The sequence below is a fragment of the Heptranchias perlo genome, chromosome 7 (genome assembly GCF_035084215.1).
Source record: "Heptranchias perlo isolate sHepPer1 chromosome 7, sHepPer1.hap1, whole genome shotgun sequence".
NCBI classification, from domain to species: domain Eukaryota; kingdom Metazoa; phylum Chordata; class Chondrichthyes; order Hexanchiformes; family Hexanchidae; genus Heptranchias; species Heptranchias perlo.
In genome coordinates this window covers 39,439,683-39,462,685 of record NC_090331.1, presented here as the reverse complement: position 1 = coordinate 39,462,685, position 23,003 = coordinate 39,439,683, and the positions used below count along the sequence as shown (strand labels likewise).

Genomic DNA, 23,003 nt, shown 5'->3' with positions numbered 1-23,003 from the left:
TTTAATTTTAGCCTGAATGTAATGACCTAAATGTGCTTTTTGCCACCTTTCGGAGTAAGAGTGTGGTGGGCATCCCACATGATGTCTGGTTTATTTTACCATAGTTAAGGAGTAATTGTTAGTCCGTGGCACACAACCCAATGTGGGCTTCAGTTTATAGGAGGCTCAGTCTACTCATGGTAACTGTCTTAGTACTGTGAACATGTTGGGAGAAAGACATAACAATGCCTTCACAAAAATTTCCAACTTTAAGCAAGCAGATAATAGTTCATCTTAAACCATTTTTAAAACTCCGACAAACAATTTTATTGATTAAATTTATAACTAATTTGTGGAGAAAGGAAGTGAGTTATGCTCACTGCACTAAAGTATTTACTACATTGTTCCCTATATTCCACAAAGACCATGAAACAGACAGTGAGAGCAAACAATATTTAAATTACATTTCTGTATTAAATATTTTGTTGAGAACACACAGAAAACATGTTCACAAATGCTATATTCTTTATGGAAGGTGGAAAGATCATAGAAAACAAACAACATGTATACAACCTGCTCCTCATAATTCAAATGTAAGGAATCTTACAACACCAGGTTATAGTCCAACAAATTTATTTTAAAATCACAAGCTTTCGGAGATTATCTCCTTCGTCAGATGAATGAATGAAAAGGTTCTCAAATCGCATATCTTATACGATGTTGGGACAGCATCACACCAATCAAAAGGTGTCGTTGTTATTCAAACAGGCCAGTCACGGAGAACAGCACGTCCCAGTACACTCGATATACATTGTGTCTTTTACACAGGCAGGCAGAAAGAAACTCAAAATGGCAGAGAGAGAGAGAATTTTTAAAAACATATAAATTTTTTCCCCCTTTTTGCTGGTGGGGTTACGTGTAGCGTGACATGAACCCAAGATCCCGGTTGAGGCCGTCCTCATGGGTGCGGAACTTGGCTATCAACTTCTGCTCGACGATTTTGCGTTGTCGTGTGTCTCGAAGGCCGCCTTGGAGAACGCTTACCCGAAGATCGGTGGCTGAATGTCCTTGACTGCTAAAGTGTTCCCCGACTGGGAGGGAACCCTCCTGTTTGGCGATTGTTGCGCGGTGTCCGTTCATCCGTTGTCGCAGCGTCTGCATGGTCTCGCCAATGTACCATGCTCCGGGGCATCCTTTCCTGCAACGTATGAGGTAAACAACGTTGGCCGAGTCACAGGAGTATGAACCATGTACCTGGTGGGTGGTGTCCTCTCGTGTGATGGTGGTATCCGTGTCGATGATCTGGCAAGTCTTGCAGAGGTTGCCGTGGCAGGGTTGTGTGGTGTCGTGGACGCTGTTCTCCTGAAAACTGGGTAACTTGCTGCGAACGATGGTCTGTTTGAGGTTGGGTGGCTGTTTAAAGGCGAGCAGTGGAGGCGTGGGGATGGCCTTAGCGAGGTGTTCGTCGTCATCGATGACATGTTGAAGGCTGCGGAGAACATGGTGTAGTTTCTCCGCTCCAGGGAAGTACTGGACGACGAAGGGTACTCTGTTGGTTGCGTCCCGTGTTTGTCTTCTGAGGAGGTCTATGCGATTCTTCGCTGTGGCCCGTCGGAACTGTCGATCGACAAGTCGAGCGTCATATCCCGTTCTTACGAGGGCGTCTTTCAGCGTCTGTAGGTGTCCATCGCGTTCCTCCTCGTCTGAGCAGATCCTGTGTATTCGTAGGGCCTGTCCATAGGGGATGGCCTCTTTGACGTGGTTGGGGTGGAAGCTGGAAAAGTGGAGCATCGTGAGGTTGTCCGTGGGCTTGCGGTAGAGTGAGGTGCTGAGGTGCCCGTCTTTGATGGAGATTTGTGTGTCCAAGAAAGAAACCGATTCTGAGGAGTAGTCCATGGTGAGTTTGATGGTGGGATGGAACTTGTTGATGTTATCGTGTAGTCTCTTCAGTGATTCTTTGCCGTGGGTCCATAGGAAGAAAATGTCGTCGATGTATCTGGTGTATAGCGTTGGTTGGAGGTCCTGTGCAGTGAAGAAGTCGTGCTCGAACTTGTGCATGAAAATGTTGGCGTATTGGGGTGCGAATTTGGTCCCCATGGCTGTTCCGTGTGTTTGGGTAAAGAACTGGTTATTGAAGGTGAAGACATTGTGATCCAGGATGAAGCGGATGAGTTGTAGGATGGCGTCTGGAGATTGGCTGTTGTTGGTGTTGAGTACTGAGGCTGTTGCAGCGATGCCGTCATCGTGGGGGATACTGGTGTATAGTGCCGAGACGTCCATCGTGGTGAGAAGTGTTCCTGGTTCAACTGGTCCGTGGGTGCTGAGTTTTTGTAGGAAGTCTGTAGTGTCGCGACAGAAGCTGGGGGTTCCCTGTACGATGGGTTTCAGGATGCCCTCGACGTATCCAGAGAGGTTCTCACACAGGGTTCCGTTGCCTGATACGATAGGACGTCCGGGTGTGTTGGCTTTGTGTATCTTTGGGAGGCAGTAGAAGTCTCCCACGCGGGGAGTACGTGGGATGAGAGTGCGTAGGATGCTTTGAAGGTCTGGATTGAAGGTCTTGATCAGTTTGTTGAGCTGGTGGGTGTGTTCTTTGGTCGGATCTGCGGGTAACCGTCTGTAGTGTTCCTGGTTGTCCAGTTGTCGGTATGCTTCTTTGCAATAGTCCGTTCTGTTCTGTATGACAATGGCTCCTCCTTTGTCCGCTGGTTTGATGACGATGTTTCGGTTGGTCTTGAGAGCGTTGATGGCGTTGCGTTGTGCTCGGGTGACATTCTGGACTGTCTTCTGAGTGCGCCTGATGAATCTGGCATTGACGCATTTCCTGACAGCTTGGGCATACATGTCAAGCTGAGGGTAGCGACCCTCCGGAGGAGTCCAGTTTGACTCTTTCCTCTTCGGTTGCTGTACCGTGGATCCCTCTGTCTGCTGTTCTGGATCATTGATTGTCTCATTGGGTTCGCTGCTGAAATCTTGGGGTTTGTGGTAAAATTCCCGGAGCCTCATTCTCCTGATGAATTCCTCTGTGTCCGCCGCGAGACCGATGCGGTCCATTTTGGTGGTGGGGCAGAAATTGAGCCCTCGGCTGAGAACCTCGATTTCGTCTGGTTGAAGGGTGTGGTCGGACAAATTGATGATAGACTTCCCTGTGGTTGTAACCGTGGTGCCGGGGGAGGCTTGGTTGATGCTGGTGGTGATGCCGAGTTTCTCAAGCTTCCTGCTCTTGGTTTTCATGTAGGCAGTGTAGTTCCGTTGCCTCGTCTGTTTGGCGGTATATCGTAGCTGGTCTGCTGTGTCCTGAGTACAGGTTGAGAGTATGGACTCTATCTTGGTTTCGAGGTTGTGGCGTCTGCTGTAGAGTTGGTGTATGAGATGGTTGCAGAGTGTGCGAGAGGTACGGCGGCAGAGTCTCTCAGCGTAATCCGAGTTGTATGTGGACTTGAGTGGGTTCTTGATCTGGAGTCCTTTCGGGATCTTGTCTGCTTTCTTGCAGCTCTGTAAAAACTTGATGTCTGTGTCGATATGCGCAATCTTCATGATCAAGCTGATCAAGACCTTCGATCCAGACCTTCAAAGCATCCTACGCACTCTCATCCCACGTACTCCCCGCGTGGGAGACTTCTACTGCCTCCCAAAGATACACAAAGCCAACACACCCGGACGTCCTATCGTATCAGGCAACGGAACCCTGTGTGAGAACCTCTCTGGATACGTCGAGGGCATCCTGAAACCCATCGTACAGGGAACCCCCAGCTTCTGTCGCGACACTACAGACTTCCTACAAAAACTCAGCACCCACGGACCAGTTGAACCAGGAACACTTCTCACCACGATGGACGTCTCGGCACTATACACCAGTATCCCCCACGATGACGGCATCGCTGCAACAGCCTCAGTACTCAACACCAACAACAGCCAATCTCCAGACGCCATCCTACAACTCATCCGCTTCATCCTGGATCACAATGTCTTCACCTTCAATAACCAGTTCTTTACCCAAACACACGGAACAGCCATGGGGACCAAATTCGCACCCCAATACGCCAACATTTTCATGCACAAGTTCGAGCACGACTTCTTCACTGCACAGGACCTCCAACCAACGCTATACACCAGATACATCGACGACATTTTCTTCCTATGGACCCACGGCAAAGAATCACTGAAGAGACTACACGATAACATCAACAAGTTCCATCCCACCATCAAACTCACCATGGACTACTCCTCAGAATCGGTTTCTTTCTTGGACACACAAATCTCCATCAAAGACGGGCACCTCAGCACCTCACTCTACCGCAAGCCCACGGACAACCTCACGATGCTCCACTTTTCCAGCTTCCACCCCAACCACGTCAAAGAGGCCATCCCCTATGGACAGGCCCTACGAATACACAGGATCTGCTCAGACGAGGAGGAACGCGATGGACACCTACAGACGCTGAAAGACGCCCTCGTAAGAACGGGATATGACGCTCGACTTGTCGATCGACAGTTCCGACGGGCCACAGCGAAGAATCGCATAGACCTCCTCAGAAGACAAACACGGGACGCAACCAACAGAGTACCCTTCGTCGTCCAGTACTTCCCTGGAGCGGAGAAACTACACCATGTTCTCCGCAGCCTTCAACATGTCATCGATGACGACGAACACCTCGCTAAGGCCATCCCCACGCCTCCACTGCTCGCCTTTAAACAGCCACCCAACCTCAAACAGACCATCGTTCGCAGCAAGTTACCCAGTTTTCAGGAGAACAGCGTCCACGACACCACACAACCCTGCCACGGCAACCTCTGCAAGACTTGCCAGATCATCGACACGGATACCACCATCACACGAGAGGACACCACCCACCAGGTACATGGTTCATACTCCTGTGACTCGGCCAACGTTGTTTACCTCATACGTTGCAGGAAAGGATGCCCCGGAGCATGGTACATTGGCGAGACCATGCAGACGCTGCGACAACGGATGAACGGACACCGCGCAACAATCGCCAAACAGGAGGGTTCCCTCCCAGTCGGGGAACACTTTAGCAGTCAAGGACATTCAGCCACCGATCTTCGGGTAAGCGTTCTCCAAGGCGGCCTTCGAGACACACGACAACGCAAAATCGTCGAGCAGAAGTTGATAGCCAAGTTCCGCACCCATGAGGACGGCCTCAACCGGGATCTTGGGTTCATGTCACGCTACACGTAACCCCACCAGCAAAAAGGGGGAAAAAATTTATATGTTTTTTAAAATTCTCTCTCTCTCTCTCTCTCTGCCATTTTGAGTTTCTTTCTTCCTGCCTGTGTAAAAGACACAATGTATATCGAGTGTACTGGGACGTGCTGTTCTCCGTGACTGGCCTGTTTGAATAACAACGACACCTTTTGATTGGTGTGATGCTGTCCCAACATCGTATAAGATATGCGATTTGAGAACCTTTTCATTCATTCATCTGACGAAGGAGATAATCTCCGAAAGCTTGTGATTTTAAAATAAATTTGTTGGACTATAACCTGGTGTTGTAAGATTCCTTACATTTGTCCACCCCAGTCCATCACCGGCATCTCCACCTCATAATTCAAAGTTGTTTTTAGGTAGATGAAGAGGGGTACAAAACGCGTGAGAATGATACTGATCATGATGGATTATACTGTTCCATACTACAGAACTTCAGTTCATGATCCCGTGCCAAAAATACTTTGTGGTAGTTTATCATTAATTTATATTATTTATGTTGCAAGTTAAATAAAACCTGCCTGTATGCTTATTTTGATTGATCACTTCATCAAATTGTGACTAGCCTGATGATGTAACTATGTCACTAGTATTAAAGTAATGTTAACAATTTTAACACACAAGCAAATTCTACGCAAAATGTTTACTCAGGCAAAAGTGAAATAATTCAGTTAGTAATGAACTTAAGAGTGAAAAACCATCATCGATGCACCTCTCAAAAACAATACACCTCACAATTTCTCACAAGTGCCTCATCATTGAGTTTTGTTTGAAAAGGACAGCTCTGTAGGTCTATTTAACTGACCATGAGATGGGTAGGTCCTTGGAATTACAGTGAAACTAGGAGCCCTTGCCGAGGCTGGATACTAAAATATGCCAGGTCTTGGACAAGCCTCAACTCCCACACAGCTCTTCCCACCACCCACCGCACCACCTCCCACCCCACACGAGTGTTTAAATGACAACAGGGATGATGGTGGAGATGATCACTTTTCTCATTTAATCACTCTTGCCCTCTACCCTATCACAGATCTTCCCTTCCCTTCCCTCCCTACTTTCCCTGGCTCTGTACTTGCTTAAAAACTTTAACTCTAACATCTTCCAGTTCTGACGAAAGGTCTTCGACCTGAAACATTAACTGTTTCTTTCTCCACAGATGTTGCCTCACTCGCTGAGTATTTCCAGCATTTTCTGTTTTTATTTCAGATTTCCAGCATCCGCAGTATTTTGCTTTTGACTCAACATCTAAATATGTTTTCGATTACCACGTTAGGTTGTTTTTTTGAGACAAGTATTCAAGGATAATGTTACTGTAAGAACTTACCCTGAAGTGTACAGTCCTTTAAATATCACACATTTAAAAAGGAATTCTGATTTACATTTTGATTTCTTAATTTTTGCTTAAACAATGGAAATTAATGGTGTCAGTGAGAACATAGGAACATGAGTAGGCCATTCAGCCCCTCGTGCCTGCTCCGCCATTTGATAAGATCATGGCTGATCTGTGATCTAACTCCATATACCTGCCTTTGGCCCATATCCCTTAATACCTTTTGGTTGCCAAAAAGCTATCTATCTCACATTTAAATTTAGCAATTGAGCTAGTATCAATTGCCGTTTGCGGAAGAGAGTTCCAAACTTCGACAACCCTGTGTGTAGAAATGTTTTCTAATCTCGCTCCTGAAAGATCTGGCTCTAATTTTTAGACTGTGCCCCCTACTCCTAAAATCCCCAACCAACGGAAATAGTTTCTCTCTATCCACCCTATCTGTTCCCCTTAATATCTTATAAACTTCGATCAGATCACCCCTTAACCTTCGAAACTCCAGAGAATACAACCCCAATTTGTGTAATCTCTCCTCGTAACTTAACCCTTGAAGTCCGGGTATCATTCTTGTAAACCTACGCTGCACTCCCTCCAAGGCCAATATGTCCTTCCGAAGGTGCGGTGCCCAGAACTGCTCACAGTACTCCAGGTGTAGTCTAACCAGGGTTTTGTATAGCTAATTCAGCTCCTTCACATTATAACTGGACTGAGTCAGTTCCTCTCAATGACTTTGTCAATGCTAACCAGCCAAACAAAAATATTCCAAAAAATCTACATAGATAAGGTAGGTTATTAAACCACAATTTTTTTTAAAAGACTTTCCAACTTTTGTTTTGAAAAAGAGGTATCAAAACAAAACTTATTTTTCAAAAATTAAGTGGCATGGGTCCATAAATTATTGTTGGCAATATCAGCACACAGTATTCGGATGATATTCCTTCGTCTGCTATTTTTTATTCCTCTGATATTTTGGCAGTGGTGTTAGCCCCCATTTAAAGTAAGCAGACAGAGGAATGTTATTCAATGAGTTACACGGTCATCTATTAATAATGCCAAAAGTAATTTCTAGGCTATACTTATTACAACAATGCAATGAATAGGAACCAAATCAAAATATGTAATGTGTTAGTAGCATAGTGTAATAAAGTTCAAGTGCATTTCAAACAGCCAGAGTCACAAACTAACTTATCATTCAAACACACTGCACTATATGAACAGGCTATATGCCATTGCGGCTGATTGATAAATATTTTTCTGTTGTTCTTGGTCAATGAAATACATTATTGAAATTTTTTTTAAAGTAAATTACATATATTGTCTATACTGGAATTAAAATATACCATCAAGGTAGCACAGAGTGAGAAACAGACAAGGGAGTAGATATCAAGGATTTATTTGGAACAGTATTTTTTGGATTCCTTCACTACTTGGTCATGTAGCTTTAAGTATTTTAAGCTGCTCAAACCCCTGAAGCTTCAGTATCCAGATCTGCAGCATGTGTCATCTAAAGTCCACACTTATGTAAAGTAGAAAATTTAGATGTATCTGAATAGTTCAATTTAGAGTAATTTTGTCTTTAATAGAATAAGATTCACCATTAGGAGCTAGTCTTTTTAAAAAATTACAAAAAAGTTATGATTTACTTCAACATCCTTTTGTTAATTTCTGTTTTCTATCAATTTTATTGCTTCTATCTTTATTCAATTACAGAGTATCAATATCATCAGGCAACTAACTTGGTGTAGCAACTAAGCCCATAATGCAACAAAACTGAATTATCAGCACAATATTGGCCTATACCAATCAGGTAACTGTTTCACCACAAGTTTTCTTTAGACCTTTCAAAATGTATATTTTCTTATGTGCACAAATGATTTTTGTAGATTTCATATTCTAAATGTTGTGAAACAGATTTCATACTGATTTTGGCTTAAAACACTGCCAGTGTTCTTGAAGGATTCATCATCATTGCCAGTAACTATTCATCCTATTTAAGATGTGATCCTATGATTCAGTCACCTTTTATATATAAAACTCTTACGAAAAATTTTAATTCACTAACAGTAATACTTATTTTGCAGTGTTCCACCAATTGAAAAAAATGACATTTTGCAATCAACAACTGACAAAAGGTAAACTAATTCCATTGTGTGACCCTTGAGTGATGCAGTAAGCTGCCTGTATCCAGCACATTGTCAGCTGGCTGATTATCTGGCATCCATAGCCTGTATGGCTGTGGAACAAAATGAATTTTCACTTCCGTATCCCAGCAGCTATTATGGAAGAGAGCTGGATTCAAAAACAAAGGGTCGCAAGTTCAAATCCCAGTCTTGGCTAATATTTCAACTTCTATGGCCTCTCCAGGCAATTGTCAGTTATTGAGAGCCATTGGATGGAGCATTGCAGAGTGCTCCTTCTCAGAGAAAATTTCCCATGAGTAGTTGTGGCCTGGAGAAGCAAACCTCCTGTTGCTAATTACAGAAGTGGCACTGAACACAGCCATAGAAGAATCTGTGGCTCAAAGTTGGGAGCCTGAAGGGAAAAAGAGAAAATATATTTTTAAACTTCCTTTGCAGCAGATGTATCTTCTACTCTGATGTCAATTCCATTATTGCTGTATCATGCAACTACCAGGATGCCATAAGGCGAACTGCACTGACCACATTATTTTTTAATCCGCAATTCCCATGATCCTATGTATATGCCATCTTCTCCAGGTGAGTGACTCTGCCTTTCTTGTGGTGCATCACACTGCATACACTTACTTGGATTATAATTCGGGTGTGAAAACCTGAAATGACTCCAAAGTAAAATGGAGCTCCAAACAGTCTCACCCACTTTATTTGGGTATCAGATTGGATATTAGATCTGACTCTAGAGTCAGGCTGTATTTATACTATAGCTACATTGTCAGTGTGAAGCAAAACTGCAGCTGTAAACACCCTCATTGGTTAAGGGACAGGAAGCATAATTCAGACTCTTTCCTGAGATTAAAGCACAGATAGTTTCTGGATGAGGGTCATACCTCCCTTGCCTTGACCAAGTTGACACCTGATCCAGATGCAAACTGAATATTTAAATTTTTCAGATGGATATGCAAACACTGTTCAAATTAGAATAACTAATGTTCTGATATAATTCAGAATATTTACCCCAGAAGACCAGTAAACCAGATTTTCAAATAAATAGAAAATCCACCATAGAAGTTAGTACAAAGTATAGTTCTGCTACTTTACGATCGGGTTATTGCTGCTTCTGCCTTTTGGCTGCTGCTTCTTTTCCTTAACGTCCAACTTGTTGTCACAGCTTGTCTTTCTTCTCCTGTTTGGAGCCCTTTCTCATTGAAAACATTTGTCAAATTGGAGAGTTGTTCTGACTCTTGTGGACATTTGCTAGGCAGCTCTGACTCATTTACTAGCATGTGCTCCAAGCATTGCCTTTTTGCTTCTGCTGGTTTAATTTAAACTTACCACTGTCTCTGATCTGCAAGTAATATTATTCCATCAAGCTACCACTAATTGTTACAATTTCGAGGGATTCAACAGCAATTCCCATATGTAGGCCGTGCCCCCGACCAACTGGAAGCTGTACCCTTTTAGAAACCTGCCTTTGCAGATTTTCACATCTCCCAAAGGATTAATAATTATCCACCCTGCAGTAACCTGCGTATTGCATTAAGTATTGATTGGCGCTATGATACGTTTCTCTTTGATCTGGCAGAATAATAAACTAAAAGATTTTCAAAGCCATAGAAACTCACTTACTTATCCACAAATTAAATAGAAAATATAAAAACAGCTGCTGGAGAGTATGTATATGAAATGCAAATACAAAAATAAACATCTCATCAAGCAAAGTCCATAAAATTTCTGAAGAAATAGTGGAGTACTTTTGGATTTGAAAGGCAAACTTTGAGATTGCCAGCAAGATAAATTCAGTAGCTTTGTCTTCTTGTACTACTGTCAGTGGAGTCTCAGTATTGTCACATATCCCCAGGCAGGAACCTCAAAAGTAGCTTTAGTTTGATCTTGCACCAGGAAGCAAACAAAGCTCCAAGGCTCCAGCCTCCTATTTTCTCATATTCACTATAATCCTCTGAAGTCAGCTTTTAGAGACGAACATAAAAATTATTAACAAACTAAAAGATCTCCCTGTGGCATTGCTCACAATGAGTCCAGAAATAGTGTTTTGTTACATGCGTCTGCAAAACCACAATAGCAACCATTCTTCCACTCTGCTCCTAGCACAGCCAGAATGAATGGATGTGAACACTATTAATGAAAAGCATTTACTTCCAAAAACCTGCTAGCAGAAACAGGTAATCTGCCAATCGGGATTCAAAAAAATGCCTGAAAAATCTTCCAGTAGAAATAGTTGATCTGTTGTTGGTAGCTGTTGCACGAGATTGGGACTAAGATTTAATCAGTCCCAGAAGTGTCACAGCTGCATTATTTCAGATCTTTTTTTTTGGTGGAATGTGATTTGGATTGGTTAAACAGCAATCAAACTACACTCAAAAAAATTTATACAATAGACTAGAGTTGAACATTTAACATAGAATAATAATTAATATACCAGCCGCTAAGAATACTTCACAAATGTTTTGTTCACAAGCTGGAGACACACATTATACTGTAAAAACTGTGGCATCTTCTGTGCTGCTTTGCAAACTCTGTCAGCACTTCATCAATCCATTCATCAGTGAAAATAATCTTTGATGTTTGTGATCAAATTATCCAAAATTGCTCTGGGAAAACAGAGCAATTGTCAGTACATGAGCTTAATTTAAAAATGAATCGATCAGAATTAACATTTGTATCACCCTTTATGTCTTTCCTTAACAGAACCTTATGAACGAGCCTTTGGCTTGGTGGTAGCATTCCTTCCTCTCCCTCCCTCCCCCACCCCCTCTCCAGTCAGAAGGTGCAGGGTCTGAACCCCGCTCCAGACGGTCCCAGTGAGTTCTGAATTCTGGGTTGATATCTAGCGAGATATTTGTGTCCGATGGCTGTAGGTACACCCCACCCCTCCTCCCAAATCGTAGTATGGGTTGTGGGGGCCCATGACACCCTCCCGCCATATAGGACTAATCACCCTATTGACCGGTATGAAGGTGATTACGGCCACAGATGGAGTGTTCCCGTTGCGGCCTGTCAGACTGTTAATCAGCCTGTGAATCCTTCCGCTACTTCATGCTATTCTCCAAGGGAAGAGTGTGAAGATACAAAAAAACAAACAAAACCTTATTTCAACAATATTCATTTCTAAACACAATTATAGTTCTACTTTTTTTTTGAATTTGCATTCTTGCTTCAGTGATGCACTGAAAATAAATTTTCTTTCACTGTTACGCAAGTAAATATTTGAGTACTCTGCCACTTCTTGTAAAATCTATGTGCAGCTACAAATATAAAATGAAAAGCTAATTACAAACATGTTCTATATTCATCACTGTTGAAAAGAATCAAATAAACAAAAAATAATGTATTTTTTTCATCATATTGGGCTTACATTGCTCTTAACTAATAACCAAAGAAGGTGTACTGTCTAGTCAGTTATGACCCACCATCACTGAAATGCTGCCAAGGACACTTGCCTTTCACATTATGTATGAGTCTTGTATGTTTTCTAATTTGTCTACTTTCAATTCCCTGTCAATTTAATGTACTGAAGGATAAGAATGGAAACTTTATAGAATGCCATAGCTGATACACAAATAGGCATTCAGCCCATCAGGTCTGTGCCAGTGTTTTTCTCCACAGGCTTCCTGCTTACTCTCCCAACCTTTAATATTTGTTTTCAAGTAACTAATTCCTTTTTAAAGTATTTAAAGACTGCTTCAACAACAGTTTGTAGGAAGAGCATTCTACATTTTAACCACCCTCTGTGTAAATAAATTTTTCTAACCTTCCCTTTAATTCTTTATGATCATTTTAAATTTGAGTCCTCTCAATAACCAACATAAATAATCTATCCCTCTTTTCTCCAACGTAACTCATCATTATCTTGGAGTTCAATTGGATTATCCTCAAGCTTCTATAATGGAGTGTCCAAAACTGTACACATTACTACAACCTAGCCAAGGTCTTCGACAAGTTCAACATTACCACCCTGATCTTGTACTCTATGCTTCTAATACAAAATCAATTATTCCATTTGCCTTTTTTATGGCTTTATCTATTTGTGCTGCCACCTTTAATGACCTACGCATCTGCATAGCAAGGTTTGCTGCGCCACTCCATTTAACATCTTACCATTAAAAGGTATATTTCCTTTTTCTATTCCGACTTCCAAGAAGTATTACTTCACATTTCTCCATATTGAACTGCATCTGCCGCCTATCCGTCCAACGAGCTGGACCAGCTATGTCTTCCTGCAGTCTTTCACAGAACCTTTCACAATTTAACATACCCCCTCTCCAATTTGGTATCACCAGAAAATTTCAATATTGTTCCATCAATTCCTACATCCGGATCATTAATGTATATAGTTGAGAAGAGCAAGCTTACCACAAATCGCTGTGGGATAACACTCACCAAAACTTTCCAATCCAAGAAACCTCCCTTTTCTTTCTGCCTTCATGTGGCCACATTCCACATGATTCCGTCTGCCAATAGCTTTACCATAAATCTCGTATGTGATACCTTATCAGATGCTTTTTAAAAATTCATGAACCACATCCACTGCATTTGCTTCTTAGAGCAGAAAAGGTTAAGAGGAGATTTGATAGAAGTGTTCAAAATCATGAAGGGTTTAGACAAAAGTAAATAAAGAGAAACTGTTCCCATTGGCGGAAGGGCCGAGAACCAAAGGACACAGATTTACGGTGACTGGCAAAAGAACCAAAGGTGACATGAGGAAAAATATTTTTACGCAGCGAGTAGTTATGATCTGGAATGCGCTGCCTGAAAGGGTGGTGGAAGCAGATTCAATTGTGGCTTTTAAAAAGGAATTGGATAAATACTTGAAGGGAAAAAATTTGCAGAGCTACGGGGAAACAGCAGGGGAATGGGACTAACGGGATTGCTCTTACAAAGAGCCGGCACGGGCTCGATGGTCCGAATGGCCTCCTTCTGTGCTGTAACCATTCTATAATTTCCTTTTATCTATCCTGTTATTTCTTCTACGAGACTGGTCAAGCAGAACCTTCCCATTAGATAGCTACGCTTGCTGGCCTTGATTAACCAATGTTTCTCCAGTGCTTAGTAATTTCGTCCTGTATTATCAACTCTACAACAACAACAACTTACATTTAGAGAGCACTTTTAAATTAGAAAAACATCTCAAGGCATTTCACAGAGGCAAAGGTGTAGATATTAGGAGGGGCGATCAATAGCTTGGTAAAAGAGGTGCGTTTCAAGGAGGACTTGAAGAGAGAGGTGGAGGAGTTTAGGGAGGGAATTTCAGAGCGTGGACGAGATGGCTAAAGGCTCAACTGCCAATGCTGGGCTGAAGGGGGGCAGGGGAGAATGCATAAGAGGTTAGAGTCAGAGAAACGGAGAGTTCTGGGAGGGTTGTTCAGATAGAGGAATTTCCAGAAATAGGGAGGGGCAGGGCCACGTAGGGTATTTAACAAGAGGATGAGAATTTTAGATTGGAGGTGTGAGGGTCCAGAAGCCAATGCAGGTCAGCAAGAACAAGAGTAGTGGATGAGCGGGACCTGGTACGAGCAGCAGAATTTTGGATGAGCTGAAATTTACAGAGTGTGGAGGATGGGAGGCCAGCTAAGATTGGAATATTCTGGAGGTGAAAAAGGCATAGATGAGAACTTCAGCAGCAGATGGGCTGAGGCAGGCAATGTTTCAGAGATGGAAGTTGCCGGTCTTCGTGATGGAGAGGATATGGGGTTGGATGCTCAGCTCAGGGTTGAAATGGATGCCAACAGTTTGGTTCAGCCTGAGACAGTGGCTGGAGAGGGTATGGAATTTGTTGCAGTGCTGAAGACAATGGCTTCGGTCTTCCCAATGTTTAACTAGAAGATATTGTGCCTCATCCAAGACTGTATGTCAAACTGGCAGACTGAGAGCATAGATGCAGTGAAGGGGTCAGGAAAGGTGCTGGATAAGTAACACTGGGTGTTGTCAGTGTACATGTGAAAGTGACTTTGGATGCTGTCGCCAAGGGGCAACATGTAGATAAGGAAGAGAAGAGGGCCAAGAATAGATCCTTGGGAGACTTCAGATGTAACAGTGCGGGGGCAGGAAGAGAATCTATTGCTGGAGATGCATTGGCTGCGATTGGATAGATAGGAGGGAACCAAGCAAAGGCAGTCCCACTAAGCTTGACAACAAAAAGAGGTGTTGGAAGAGGTTGGTGTGGTCTGCCGTATCAAAGTCAGCAGAGGTCAAGGAAGACAAGGAGGGAAAAGTCACCATGGTCACAATCACAGGATGTCGTTTGTGACTTTAACTGGGGCCGTTTCTGTGTCGTGGCAGAGACTAAAGAGATTTATACATAGAGTTGCGGGAAAGATAGAAAGAAAGATTTGGGAGGCAACAACACATTCAACAATTTTGGAGATGGGCAGTAGTTTGTAATGACAGAGCAGTTGATGGTGTTTATTTTTGAGGAGAGTGGTGATGACAGTGGTTTTGAAAGGGAGGGGATCAGTACCTGAGGAGAGGGAACCATTTACAATGTCAGCTAGCACACAGGCCTAGAAGTGAAATTGGGTCTCAGTAGTTTGGTAGAAATAGGGTCAAAGGAGCAGGCGGTGTATTTGTTAAAAAAAATTTGTTCATGGGATGTGGGCGTTGCTGGCAAGGCCAGCATTTATTGCCCATCCCTAATTGCCCTTGAGAAGGTGGTGATGAGCCGCCTTCTTGAACCACTGCAGTCCATTTGGTGAAGGTTCTCCCACAGTGCTGTTGGGTAGGGAGTTCCAGGATTTGACCCAGCGACGATGAAGGAATGGCGATATATTTCCAAGTCGGGATGGTGTGTGACTTGGAGGGGAACGTGCAGGTGGTGTTATTCCCAGTAAGGGCAGTGGAAAGGGGTTTAAGGGCAGTGGTAAGGGCAGTGGAAAGGGGTTTAAGGAGACTACTGCCCTTGTCCCCCTAGGTGGTAGAGGTCGCGGGTTTGGGAGGCGCTATCGAAGACACCTTGGCGAGTTGCTGCAGTGCATCCTGTAGATGGTACACACTGTAACCACGGTGCGCCGGTGATGAAGGGAGTGAATGTTTTGGGTGGGGGATGGGGTGCCAATCAAATGGGCTGCTTTGTCATGGATGGTGTCAAGCTTCTTGAGTGTTGTTGGAGCTTCATTCATTCGGGCAAGTGGAGAGAATTCCATCACACTCCTGACTTGTACCTTGTAGATGGTGGAAAGGCTTTGGGGAGTCAGGAGGTAAGTCACTCGCCGCAGAATACCCAGCCTCTGACCTGTTCTTGTAGCCCCAGTATGTGTGTGGCTGGTCCAGTTAAGTTTCTGGTCAATGATGACTCCCAGGATGTTGATGGTGGGGGATTCGGCAATGGTAATGCCAATGAATGTCAAGGGGAAGTGGTTAGACTCTCTCTTGTTGGAGATGATCATTGCCTGGCACTTGTCTGGCACAAATGTTACTTGCCACTATCAGCCTAAGCCTGGATGTTGTCCATGTCTTGCTGCATGCGGGCACAGACGGGTTGCGAATGGAACTGAACACTGTGCAATCATCAGCGAACATCCCCATTTCTGACCTTATGATGGAGGGAAGGTCATTGATGAAGCAGCTGAAGATGGTTGGGCCGAGGACACTGCCCTGAGCAATTCCTGTAGCAATGTCCTGGGGCTGAGATGATTGGCCTCCAACAACCACTATCATCTTTCTTTGTGCTAGATATGACTCCAGCCACTGGAGAGTTTTCCCCCTTATTCCCATTGACTTCAATTTTACTAGGGCTTCTTGTTGCCACACTCAGTCAAATGCTGTCTTGATGTCAACAGCAGTCACTCTCACCTCGCCTCTGGAAGTCAGCTCTTTTGTCCATGTTTGGACCAAGGCTGTAATGAGGTCTGGAGCCAAGTGGTCCTGGTGGAACCCAAACTGAGCATCGGTGAGCAGGTTATTGGTAAGGGCCACTTGATAGCACTGTCAACGACACCTTCCATCACTTTGCTGATGATTGAGAATGGACTGATGGGGTGCTAATTGGCCAGATTGGATTTGTCCTGCTTTTTGTGGACGGACATACCTGGGCAATTTTCCACATTGTCGGGTACATGCCAGTGTTGTAGCTGTACTGGAACAGCTTGGCTAGAGGCCCGGCTAGTTCTGGGACACAAGTCTTCAGCACTATAGCCGGGATGGACAAGATGAGCTCAAAAGAGAGCATGAAGGGAGATAGGAAACTAAAGATCAGGGCTAGGTCTAGGGCAGGGGGAGCCTGGGGGAGGTTTGACTTAATGGGCAAAAGGAAGGGGGGAAAGCAGCAGAGGCAGCTGAATGGATGGTCTCAATCATAGTGACAAAAAAAACCCATGAGGTCCTTGCATTTGTTGTTGGAGGCAAGGGTGTTAAGGGTAGTGGAAGGGGGTTTAAGGAGACAGTTGGTAGCAGAGAAAGAAGCAGGGTGTTATATTTAATCTCTAGGATGTTCCTGGAGGAGTAGACAGTTTTGGCAGAGAGTGAGGTCCGATAACACTTGATGTGGTCCAGTGATCCGGTGATGGATGGCTAAACCAGTTTCACTCCAGATACGATCGAGTTTGCACCCCTCTAAGCAAATGGGAACCCTACCAGGGGAACAAACAGATGGAAGAGAGTATGTTTTGCGGGGGACAAGGGCATTAAAGGTGGAGGTATGGGAGTGGTTGAACAGATCGACAGCTGCAGAACGATTGTTGCGAATGGAAGGTTAAAGGCTTGGCAGTTGGGAGTTTGAAAGTGCACTGTTAAGTGACTTGGGGGTGTGGGGGAAAAGAGTTTATTTCCAGGTGTGGACCCAGGAGAAAGTGGGGTTGAAATGGAATAGTGGGATGTGGGTGGTAATGGTAAACTACTAGAGTTCCTTGTTTCCAACATCTGAAGTAAAACTAATCGGCCTATAATTTCCTGGACTACCTCGGTCTCCTTTTTTGAAGAAGAGAGTCACATTTACCACCCTCCAGTCATCAGAAACAATTTTGCTTTTCGCATAATTTTGGAAAATCATAGTAAGAGCTTTTGCTATTTGTTCCCGACATTCCCTTAAAATTTTCAGTTATAAACCATCAGGACCCTGTGATTTGCCTAACTTCACATTCAATGCCCTTGTCCCCATTAAAACCATTACTCTCTCTCACCCTGGTCATTCCCCCTTGTTTGTCCCACATCTCTGCTCCCTTAAATCCAAGGGATGTAGACTTGAACATTTATGGCAGACAACTGGTTTAGCCTTTCATCGCCACATTTGGCTGGACCACATAACGCATTATCGGGTCCTGCCCTCCTCTGCCAAAACTGCTCACTATTCCAGGAACATCCTGGAATTCAAAGATAACCACCGGCTTCTCTTCATCACTACAGTCTTCTTAAACCACTCTCCCCTGCCCCCTCCACCCTCACCTAAAACGAAAAGTGCGAGGAGCTCGTGGACTTCTTTGTCACAAAGACTGAGACCGTCCGTTCAGCTTCCTCCCTCCGTTCTCCGACCCACCAAGCCAAACTTCCCGTTAGGTTTCACCCTGCCCTAGCCCTGAACTCGCATCTTTCTCTAGTTTCTCTCCTTTCGCCCCTCATGCCCTCTGAGCTCTTGTTGACCATGAAACCCACCTCCTGCTCCCTCGACCCTATTCCCAGCAAACTGCTGACCACCCAACTTCCCTTCCTGGCCCCCATGTTAGCTGATATTGTTAACAGTTCCCTCTCCTCAGGTACTATCCCATTCCCCTTCAAATCTGCCATCAACCTCCTCCTCAAAAAACCCACCCTTGACCCCTCTGTCCTTGCAAGCTACCGCCCCATCTCCATCCTCCCTTTCCTCTCCAAAGTCCTTGAACGTGCTGTCGCCTCCCAAATCCATGCCCATCTTTCCAGCAACTCCATGTTTGAATTCCTCCAATCAGGTTTTTGCCCCTGCCACAGTATTGAAACAGCCCTTATCAAAGTCACAAATGACATCCTATGTAACTGTGACCATAGTAAACTATCCCTCCTCATTCTTCTCAAACTGTCTGCAGCCTTTGACATGGTTGACCACGCCATCCATCTCCAACACCTCTCCTCCGCCATCCAGCTGGGTGGGTGGGACTGCGCTCGCCTGGTTTCACTCTTATCTATACAGTCATAGCCAGAGAATCACCTGCAATGGCTTCTCTTCCCGTTCCCGCACCTTTACCTCTGGAACCCCCCCAAAGGTCAATCCTTGGCCTCCTCCTATTTCTCATCTACATGCTGATCATCGACAACATCATCGATGTCAGGTTCCACACGTACACTGATGACACCCAGCTCTACCTCACCACCACCTCTCTCGATCCCTCCACAGTCTCTTATTTGTTACACTACTTGTCCGGCATCCAGTACTGGAAGAGCAAAAATTTCCTCCAACTAAATATTGGAAACACCGATGCCGTTGTCTTTGGTCCCTGCTGCAAGCTCCATTCCCTAGCTACTGATGCCATCCCTCTCCCTGGCCACTGTCTGAGACTGAGCCAGACCTTTCACTACCTTGGCATCCTATTTGACGAGATGAGCTTCTGACCACACATCTGCTCCATCACCAAGACCGCCTATATCCACCTCCCTAACATTGCCCATCTCCGCCCCTACCTCAGTTCATCTGCTGCTGAAACCCTCACCCATACCTTTGTTACCTCTAGACTCAATTATTCCAATGCTCTCCTGGTTGGCCTCCCATCTTCCACCATTCATTAACTTGAGTTCATCCAAAACTCTGCTACCCGTATCCTAACTCACACCGAGTCCCGTTCTCCCATCACCCCTGTGCTCGTTGACCTACACTGGCTTCAGGTCCAGGAACGCCTCGATTTTAAAATTCTCATCCTTGTTTTCAAAGCCCTCCATGGCCTCACCCCTCTGTATCTCTGTAACCTCCTCCAGCCCTACAACCCTCCGAGATCTCTACACTCCTCCAATTCTTGCCTCCTGCGCATCCCTGATTTTAATCACTCCATCATTGCCGGCTGTGCCATCAGTTGCATACGCCCTAAGCTCTGGAATTCTCTCCCTAAACCTCTACACCTCTCTACCTCCTTTAAGACACTCCTTAAAACTTACCTCTTTGAACAAGCTTTTGGTTAGCTGTCCTAAAACCTCATGTGGTTCAGTGTCAAATTTTGTTTGATAACACTCCTGTGAAGTGGCTTGGGACGTTTTACTACATTAAAAGGCTCTATTTAAATACCATTTGTTGTTGTTGTTAAAATAAAGATTTGCATTTATATAATGCGTTTCACGACCTCAGGACACCCTAAAGCACTTCACAGCCAATTAAGTACTTTTGAAGTGTAGTCACTGTTGTAATGTAACCTTAGATTTGAGTCATTTATTTTGTAACATTTTCTTCAATTATAATCTAAATCCACCTCTGGGGGGGGGGGGGAGGGAGGGGTTTTCCTTCCTAATCTTCCTATAATCCACCTCATCTGTGAAAACCAAGACTAATCACACATTCAGTACTTTTTTGCCATTCACTCTCTCTCTGCAGATTGGCCTCTATCCCTTATCGGCCCTACTTCAGTTATGTGGAGAGACTGACGAAGCTGGGGTTGTTCTCCTTAAAACAGAGAAGGGTGAGGGGAGATTTGATAGAGGTGTTCAAAATCATCAATGGTTTTGAGAGAGTAAATAAAGAGAAACGATTTCCAGTGGCAGAAGGATAAGTAACCAAAGGGCACAGATTTAAGATGATCGGCAAAAGAGCCAGAGGCGACAAGAGGAAACAATTTTTTTTTACGCAGCAAGTTGTAATGATCTGGAATGCAGCGCCTGAAAGGGTGGTGGAAGCAGAGTCAATAGTATCTTTCAAAAGGGAATTAGATAAGTACTTGAAGGGAAGAAATTTACAGGGCCATGGGGAAAGAGCAGGGGAAAGGGACTAATTGGATAGCTCTTTCAAAGAGCCAGCTCAGGCACAATGGGCCAAATGGCCTCCTCCTGTGCTGTACCTACTTTGCTACTTCGACTATTAATGTACCGATAGAAAAACTTTTTATTGCCCTTTATGATTATGTAATCTCCCTTGCAACGTGCATGTCCCTGGTCTGTGGAAGGAATTAAGGGGCCAGGTGGATTTTTTCCCCATGTTTTCATGTGTCTCCATGAAAAAAGATGTAAACAGAAAAGCAGTATTATTTTGATATGAAGGACAACATTTCTAATTTAAGGAGAAACATTTACTGAAAACTAGACTTTGTGAAGCAACTGCTCTGTTCAAGACCAAATTAGGTGTAGTACTCACCGTGAAGGAGGCAAAGGTGCGGTACCAGAATCTGATACTTGTACTTCCATCGCTTCAAGCACACGGTTAAGTTTTACAGCAGTTCTATTGCAGTCTGGAAAGTTCTTGTCAGCAGAAAGCCTTTTTTTCTCCCCCTCCTTGTTCAACTGTAACGGATATACACAAAGGAACGACAGAATTATGAATTTAAAAGATTCGAGCAATTAAATCATAAATTAATTCACATATTTGCGGCATATAGAATTGCACACATTTGTTCGTAGTAATGCTGGAGGTGAAGGGACATAACAGAAAGCTGTATTTCAAAATGCGAACTATTTAATTTCCCCCCTCAACGTACCTACGTTTGGTGAAGTGTGTTGTTGGTGCTTTTGGGGCCGTTCTCTGCTCTTGCTGCCTCTCCGCTCCGGGCCCGGGTGCGGGTGCCGTGCCTCTTCCGCAGTCTCGAGAACACTGGGCAAATGTCTGTTCAGCGCGGCGCCGATCGCTCGCGTTCTGCTTTCGCAAACACAAACATTTTCAAGTCATGACATGTGCGAAAACTTGCCCACTGCTAATCAAACTTTCCGAACTTTCGGGTCGATCCCGGACACGGCTTCAGCTTTCCACACCCATCCACCCCGCTTTGTTCCTCAGCACTAGTTTACACAGAGTCTGCCCGTGCACACGATACAAAGTCAAAGCGCCAACACCGACTCATTGGGAAAGGTTATTTGCATATATCTATACATAATTCGTTTCGTTTTCCTGGTTTAAGTTTCTGCCAGGATTGTGCAGGCTGGAGCTGCGGTTTTCAATTCCTACCACTAGGTCGCGATTGTGATTTGCTGACAGTATTTAAGCTGCCCCACTTCCACCTGCAATTAATGTAAGGAATCTTACAACACCAGGTTATAGTCCAACAAATTTATTTTAAAATAAATTTGTTGGACTATAACCTGGTGTTGTAAGATTCCTTACATTTGTCCACCCCAGTCCATCACCGGCATCTCCACATCACCTGCAATTAAAGCAGAGTCGGATCCTGCCAGTGGATTTTTAATACATTGGCGGTCAAAACAAAAATGATGTTACAAGCGGCGAAGTACGAAACACGTGATGAGCTCTTACTTTTTAAAGTTCCCTCAGCTCGCCAAGTCTGTCGAAATGTATGCTTTGCATTTTTGATTTACAATTTATCATAAGGTTTTAAAATGGCTAACATTTCGACTCAGAACTTATTCGCGACGTTTATGTAGAATTGGCTTTGCCACCAGCAGCATTTTAACCCTTCTCCAGCAACCGGGAGAGGAACTAGCCGTACTTTTGATCACCCCGCTACAAAACGGGACAGAATTCCACTGCTGACTGTGGCGCTCTTAAAATTATGATGTGGAGATGCCGGTGATGGACTGGGGTTGACAAATGTAAGGAATCTTACACCACCAGGTTATAGTCCAACTGTTTTATTTGAAAATCACAAAGCTTGTGATTTTATTAGGTAACTACTTTTTTACGAACATGGGCCATCTATTGATCACCTCTTCCCCCGCCAATTAGTGGTAGCGCTTGACTTCAATAGTCGAATTCCACAGGCAACCAAAGTCTACGTTATTCATAGAGTTGATATAGTGCTTTTGTACTTTTTCCAGGCCAATTGAAAAATGCTTTCTATAAGTTACAGATGAAAATGATCACGTTAACAACCAATGCTGTTGTTTAAGGCAAGGTGAGAATGCGGGAAAGTTGGGGCAAGCAAATTTTCCTTACAGCAGTGGTATAGACAGGGGGAGGGATGTTCAGCGTATTCAAAAACCCCCTGAAATGTCTCTGCATTTTTTTTTATCCGGCCACTCCTTCTTTCGAAAGAATGTGCCATAGATCACTTCATATAAACAACACATGTTCTTCCAGAGCCAGTCAGTTCTGCAATTCGACCAGTGAAAACCGATTAGTTGGGCTTGCGCTTCTAAATGTTCACCGGGATATTGCAGTGACAAAAGTTATTGATAAATCGTTGACAGATAACCCGTGTGATGAACAAGACTGTTTTGCTTTTTATTTGTTTTATTTGAATTGTTAGATTAATGGAAGTAATAATGT

The 23,003-nt window shown here is 44.0% G+C and overlaps 1 protein-coding gene across 1 annotated transcript in view; it reads right to left on the bottom strand.

Moving 5' to 3' along the window:
- cobll1b (cordon-bleu WH2 repeat protein-like 1b) overlaps window positions 1–21,679 on the bottom strand; it is a 196,383-nt gene extending 174,704 nt beyond the window's left edge. The window contains exons 1-2 of the mRNA XM_067988169.1: window positions 21,262–21,679; window positions 20,922–21,067 (exon numbers count right to left, since the gene is read on the bottom strand). Coding sequence (XP_067844270.1) covers window positions 20,922–20,971 — 50 coding nt within the window. The 5' untranslated portion in view covers window positions 20,972–21,067; window positions 21,262–21,679. The remainder of the gene's footprint in view (window positions 1–20,921; window positions 21,068–21,261) is intronic.
- Window positions 21,680–23,003: the final 1,324 nt, after the last annotated feature.